The 7,582-nt window shown below is 33.1% G+C and overlaps 1 protein-coding gene across 1 annotated transcript; it reads right to left on the reverse strand.

The window, feature by feature from the left end:
• Positions 1-401: 401 nt before the first annotated feature.
• LOC134846596 (trypsin-like) lies at positions 402-743 on the reverse strand. The gene has a single exon (XM_063863980.1). It carries the CDS (start codon positions 741-743, stop codon positions 402-404), a length of 342 nt encoding a protein of 113 aa, XP_063720050.1.
• Positions 744-7,582: the final 6,839 nt, after the last annotated feature.

A 7,582-nucleotide genomic window follows, 5' to 3' on the forward strand; every position in this document is an offset into this window, starting at 1 on the left:
TCTACGTTCTAATATTTGTTGAAATTGTATCACTATTTAGATGATTCAGCTTCGTTTTGTCTCATATCATAAACCTCATATAACATTTGAGCTTCGTAGCATTATTATTTGAGATGTTATAGGTGTTTAAACTGTAGAAGTATTTGAGATGTTATAGGCGTTATAGAAGTTAGTAATATAATTTAAAAAGTCATATAAATAACAATAATATAAAAATGTGCCGAAGCAAAATCCAAACACGAAGCATTTCAAATAATGTTTTGAGTAATTTTTTGTTTCCAGCTCTTAGTTGTCATTAAAATTTCATCAGGTAATAGCAGTTAAAACTTTACATATTCTGCTCGATCCAATCGAGGTAAGATGAAACACGAGTGTACACTCCCTTTCCATTGCATTTTTCTCTACCGTAGCTCAATATTCCATAGAGGCACTGGGGACCCTCGCTGTGTCAAAGGGTATGCAGGTCCTCCCGAGTCTCCACCACAAGTTGAGGCCCTGTTTTTATCTTCTACTAGACAAACTTTATTGTTTGAAGGACAATATTTATCATTTATTTCTCGCACTTTCATTTCCTGAAGCACCTTGGGGTGCTGTCTCGGAGAAATGGTCGTATAGCCGAATCCGCAGACAGCAATTAAACTATGTTCATAGTGTGCGGAACAGAGTGGAAGTACTCGGCTGCTGGATACATTCTTTGAAAGATACACCATCGCTATATCGTTATCCGCTCGCCCATTGACCATTCTACCAAATTCGGGATGCATTTTCACCGTGCTGTGAATATCTATTGGATATAGTCCACCTGGTGGCGCTGGCCGAGTAAAGTCCCCAAGGCCGACCGTAACTTTTTCCACTAAAATGCTTGCAATGATCAACAAGAATAATCGGTTGTTGTGCAAGTAGCCTAGAATGTTCCGACCATATTGTTAAAAAGCTACAAAAAAAAGATTTTTTTTAAAAACTCTTTTTCAATTTTTTGTGCGGGGTGTGATGAAGGATCTGAAAAAAAGACTAGGTTTTCGGCTTTTTCAATTTTCTTATTAAATTAGGCGTATTAGATAATAGTTTTCTTTTAAAATGACTAAAAAACAAAAAAAAAGAGCCATATATAAGGGAAAACAAAATAGGGCTCTTTTTCTTTTCATCACATGCAAAATTTTTTTGAAATGAATTTTCGCTCACAATTTTCAATTGCTACAAATTTTGGCTCATTATGCCGTGACAAACATACTTGGTTTTCAAAGTTGATCTTGTGATACCCAGGGTTACACCAAAAAAATGATGCTTATATGAGGTGAGGGAAAAAGAAAAAGAGCCCAAAACAATAATTTGATATAATAAAAAAATTGTCCGACATTCGAAGAAAGTAGCGGAAAAATTGTGCTCGGTTTGATTGGTTGTCTCCCGTCAAATTTCGCGTTTTTAACCGGCAGTTTTCGATGATGTCTTTTTTATCATTCGAAAACTACTGCTGTTCTGAACTCAAACTAAAATAATCTTCCTTTTATTTTTTTGAGAAACTATGGTGGTTTAACGATTTCCAATTCTGCCTGTTTAGAACATTAACTCGCGATATAATTCGTGCTGTTGACGCATTAGCGGTTAGATTCAATTCGCGCATGGGGTGATACGAGCAACCTTGTTGATCGTCCATTAATTTTTTTGAAAGCCAAAAACTCTCTATTGACCTTAAAAGGATTTCGCATACAAACTACACTGTAATTGCGAGAATGCCATGGAACTTTGCAGCTCGTTTTCAGGAGCTTCTAAATTGTCCATTTTACATCATAGTTAAGTTTCTGAGCAATTAATTCATTTTTTAAAACTATTTAGTTAACTATACAACACTAATAAAAGTTGCCAGAGATACAAAATAAACCATTGTAAGCCTTCGTCAGATGAAAATCACAATAATAACTCACAAGCTGAAGCGAGTTTATGAGATAAACTGTAGCGGCGAAAAAGACTACAACACTTGATGGTGATTGAAAATCACGCCCTAACAAGTCACTTGCAATTTACTTTTCACTTAAAACCACAAGCTGTCTTTCTTTATTACGTAATAAATGAACTGCTATAAACCCAAGGTTTGCAAAAAAGTTGCTCCAATGAATGATTCAAAAATATAAAAAATTTTCTGTATTTCCAATTTTCAAATAAACTGAATAAGTAAAACAAACAACGAGATTTTTTTCTCGTCAGGATAAATATTTTTGAATGAGAATAAAGTTTTTCGAGATAAGGGACAATGAAAATTTCAAATTCGATAAAAAAATTAATGATTTGGTATTTTGTTTATGCAAGAAATTTAGCTTATGCAAGAAATATAGCCTATGCAAGAAATCATACTGTACTTTAAAATACATGGGGGTTATTTTAGCGAAAACTATAAAAAAAAAATTTCATTACGAGGCCAAACTGTGCACTGGATAGGCGCTCAATTTTGTGTCACAGGAGCGTCCTTATTGCAGAAACCGCTTACAATTCACAAAACGCACATTTTGGCCCTATATAGTTTGCTATTCTTTTTTGAAGCTCTCATCGAAAGTTATTCAGCATCGTCTCCAATCTGTTTATGGCTGATTGCGTTTTGCGCCATGAACGTCTGTAAAAAATCTACCCATCACTCTGCTTATGAAAATCGATACAGCAAAAATATATTTTGCTACAAAATCAGCAGTGGTAGTATATAAGAATGTAAATTCGCTAAAAACATAAATCAAAGTGCAAAAAATTAACCTAATTATACTTGTTAGTAGAAAGTTACCACTCAATAACATAGCCAATAGAAAATTGAAACAGAGCTAATGCTTTCAACAAAACCGAAACAAAAATCAAAAACGTCCCTCAAAGGTTTTTCAATTTTTGATTATCTCATAAAAAGATATGACATGGAACGGTCAAGAAAAATTTATAAGTGACTCATTCTATGATTTCAGAAAACTAACCCAACCGTACGCAGGCAAGATCTGAAATTCTCTATTTCATATCTGGATAAAAAAATTTGAAATTTTCAGGTCTGAAATTTGGATCTGAAATAAAAATTTTCAGATCTGAAATAAACTTCAAGAACAAAATTTCAGATCTGAAATTAAATCTGAGAAACTTTTTTCCCCATTGTAATTTATAAATTTCGAGCAAACAGTTAGTTTTTATTTCTTGATGCTTCTGCATAACAACAATTATGTTTAGATTAACTAAGGGTAGAAAACAAATTGCGAGTATTTTCACAAAAAGTTTTTTTCGAACTAAACTTCGTGATCAACTGTGATATAGAAATTTTCAAAACGTGTTAGGAGATCTATCAATTTTTCGACAATAATGCGCTACTTATGCGCTTTCAATGTTATCTTATACTTGGGGAAACAAATTTTGGCAGTCTCCCAACGGAGACTTTGATGAGTTCTTGCCATTAGCTAGCAGAAGCCATCAAATACAAGACTATTGAAAAGGACAAAAATTGCGTCAAAATTGTTGATTTTTCAGATCTGAACTAACCAAGAAAAACAAAATTTCAGATCTGAAATTAGATCTTAAATAACCCATTCATAATTTTTCCAAGCGTTATTTTAACATTTCACAACCCATTTCAAATCTGAAGTTTAGATCTGAAAAAGATTATTTCAGATCTGAATTAGAACATTTACTAGGTACGGGTAATCAGAAGAAACACCACAAATGATATTCCTGTATAAGCGCTGAAATTTTGGATATATGAAATGTGTTTTTTTCTGCGGTTTTTTTTGTAAGAGCATAATTTTTTCACCTTTTTAACAATTTAATTTTTAATGAAATAAAAGAAAATTCGGAAGTCAAAACTGCGGAGACTCAAAACTGAGCGTAACAAAAAAAAATACGACGAATATCGTTTCTTTGTTCATTGAAAATCAGAACCCATTCACTTTTTTGCAACAAACTGATAAAATCCAATAAGATCCTATTAAAATGGTTTCAAGCAGTTGAAGCTTTATGTTATTTCGGTTCAAGTGTTGCCAATATCAAAAGCCAAACAAATCTCAACTATTTGAAAGTTTCAAGGCTGAACTGGTGATCATGTTTACTGATCTCATTTATTATTACATTACCTGCCCGTACCTAGTAAAGGTTCTTATTCAGATCTGGAATAATCTTTTTCAGATTTAAATTTCAGATCTGCAATGGGTTGTGAAATGTTAAAATAACGCTTGAATAAATTAGGTATGGGTTATTTCAGATCTAATTTCAGATCTGAAATTTTGTTTTTTTTTGGTTATTTCACATCTGAAAAAATATATTTCAGATCTAATTTCAGATCTTAAACTTTGTTTTTCTTGGTTAGTTCAGATCTCAAATATCAAGGGTTTTGACACAACTTTTGCTATTATTGATACTTTTGTGTTTGATAGCCTCTGCTAGCTACTAGCAGGTACTCAGCAAAATTTACAATAGGAAACTGCCAAAATATGTTTCCCCAAGCTGGAGATAAACATTGGAAACGCATAAAGAGCGCATGACAATCAAAAAATTGATAGGTTTCTAACAATTTTTGAAATTTTTTTTTGCAGTTGGTCAAAAAGTTTTTTCGAAAAAAAAACTCTTTGTGAAGTTATTCGGAAAATTTTTTCTACCGCTAGTTAATTTAATCATAATTGTGTATTGCAGAAGCATCAAAAAGAAAAAACTCAATTAATGGTTTCAAATGCAACAAAGGGTTTCTCAGATCTAATTTCAGATCTGAAATTTTGTTTTTCAGTTCTATTTCAGATCTGAAATTTTCTATTTCAGATCCAAATTTCAGATTTAAGGTTTTTAAATTTTTATCAAGATATCGAATAAGGAATTTCAGATCTGAGAATCAACTAATGTAAGACTTAAAGAATTTCAGATCTTGGACAAAAAAATCCCCTGGGTACGGGTGAAACTTTTTCTCAAGCTGTATTGATTTAACGCATTTACTACTGCAATTTCGTGCACTAGTGGCGAGATGAACTGTGAACAGTTCTCCAGTGTCAAATTAGAAAAATTTATTTCAGAATTAAATGAAGTTTAGAATCGGAAGTTTCAGAATTAAAGGATGTTTAGAATTTACTTTGCTTGTTTTGTTCATTAGTGATTTGTTCAGAAGATACATGATTATTTAAAATAATTCGAAAGACAATTACATTTTCATTTTAATTAGTTGCGTGACCACTCTTTTTTTATAGCACTTGATAGCATTTTTTGCCGCTTTTAAGCACAGCGGAGCGAACGTGTCAGCGTGAACAGGTGAACCAACTTTTACATTAGACAAATGCACAAAATTCCGTGTGAACACTTTCTGAAAAGTTTTAGTTAGTAATTTTACGAGGGAGTGGGATACTGGAAAATAATCGTGTACAATTTTTTACTGCCTTATCGATGTTTGCCGCTTGTAACGAGTTGTCACCTTTTTCAAATTGACACTTGATACGAAATGCAGCCCTTTACGAAGATTTGTCGCTGTTTGCGATTTATCGTCCTTTGTGGATTATCGTTTGTTACGAGCTATCACCTTTACGAATTAGCGTTTAGGACGAGTTGTCGCCCTGTACGAGCAATTGTCGCTGGTAACGAGCTGTCCCTCTTTACGAATTGTCGTCTGCTATGAATTGTCGACTGTTGTGAATTGCCACTTTTTTTTTTACTTTTAGCTGTTTACGAACGGTCACCTGTTACGAGTTGTCGTCCGTTAAAAACAGTCGTATTACTGTCTGAACGCATTGTAATCAAAGAAAACATATCGTGAAGTTGAAGCAATGCGCAGCACTGAGCACTCGTGAAGGTGATATGAACGTGCCTCCACACATGCGAAAATCTCCTCCTTCTTTTATAATTATTAAGGCGTAGAAAGGTCTATCAGGCGCTTTGTACCCATTGACAATCGCATATCTACCTTGGAATGAAACCTCGCCACGCTTAGTGCTTTGAGACATCCCCGTTGATGCAACGCAAATAAGAAGGATCCAAATTTTTGAAGAAAAGCTCATTTCTGTTTTGAAATTCAAAAGTTTGAAATTTGAAATCAACTTAAATATCAAAAATCAAATTAGCGCTATTTTGCGGTAAAAACCTAATTAAAATCAATGTTTCATTGCCAAGATATTGAACTTGAATTTTTAGCGCTCTTCTTAATGCAAAAAGTCGTGTTCATATTGCATCAATAAATATATAGTTCGGAAATACGCGGCAAATTAAGAGCCCCAAAGTGTTATCCCGAAAATTGGACTAAATTCTAAGAAAAAAACTGGAAGGATAAAAAAGGATAAAAAAGATACTGCTAGGACGAAAAAGAACAAAATCAGATGCATGAAAAAAAAACGTTTCAAATACAAACCATGAAATTTTTTCCGAGAATAGGAGGTGGTTCTGCGTGGACAATTAGTTTCGTTTTTCAATAATTCGAGCTCGACAACTAAAATATGTTGTAGACAAACTAGTATGCGGAGAAACTTTTAAATACGGAAAACTTAGAAGAAAATGCGGAACATTTATGCTCGGCGTGGTTTGTTTCGCAAGAAAAACTGAAAGTATTCAACCAGCAATTTCGGTGAAAAATTGTTTATATCATCCGAAAGCTATTGTTGTCCAAAATTGAGCTAAATTTTGAAAAGATACTTGACCTGTGCTCATATTGTGTACAGTTGCGTGGGTATAAAGATTGCCAGTATGGCCAATTTGGGACAATTACCGCGCAAGATTTTTGTTCCAAATTGAATTGAGGGGTTAAATTTAGTCTACTTAATAATTTTGCTGTATGTAAAATATATTACTTGGGTGATAACATTCAAAAAACATATCAAAAACATTCAAAAAGCAGTCGGCAAAACTTTGCCCTGATAGAAGCAGTCTTGTTATTTTACTCAAGCACAAATTGATAACTCACCTAATTAAGTTTTGAAGTATTTCAAAAAATCCGATAAAAGCATTGTGGTAGGCATATTAGTTAAATATTAACCTTTCTGGCCTCTTTTTCTTCCCCTCGGCCTCGAGTAAAAATTTGTGTTAACAATGTCTGATTGTTTTTTTTTAAATTGGACTAATAAAGCTGACAAACGGACTAATAAAGCTATGACAATCAATTTGTGCTCCATTTGTAGCCTTAATGTTACATCACAAAATCCATGCTCTTGCAAGGTAGGAGAGTAAAAAGAGCCTATTTCTGCTTCAATGTTTTATATATCCAACCTCTGAATTTATTATAAAAAGTTTTGTATAACTATAAAAAGTAATGCCGACATTGAATTAAAACTAAAGGGCTGCCCGCACCGAGATCCCATGGATTCTAATCGATTATAATGGATTTCCGAGACAAAAAAAATCCATTAAAATCCATTATAATCCATAACAGATGTAAAATGTGAAAAAAAAACAATCCATTATAATTCATTATAATCGAGTATAATCCATTACTGGGTATAATCCAACCCCTCGAAAAAATCCATTATAATAGATTAAAATCGATTATAATGGATTTTTTTGACTTAAAAAATATTAGGATCATTACGAGACCAAACTGTGCACTGGATAGGAGTACAATTTTGTGTCTGTATGTTCCTGGATTCCAGAGCCAAGTCTTTAATCATGT

The sequence above is a fragment of the Symsagittifera roscoffensis genome, chromosome 5, assembly GCF_963678635.1.
Source record: "Symsagittifera roscoffensis chromosome 5, txSymRosc1.1, whole genome shotgun sequence".
In the NCBI taxonomy this organism is placed as follows: Eukaryota; Metazoa; Xenacoelomorpha; order Acoela; family Convolutidae; genus Symsagittifera; species Symsagittifera roscoffensis.

Excerpts from the sequence above, each read along its gene's own strand:
- LOC134846596 (XM_063863980.1), bottom strand. The coding sequence starts at position 743 with ATGGTCAATGGGCGAGCGGATAACGATATAGCGATGGTGTATCTTTCA.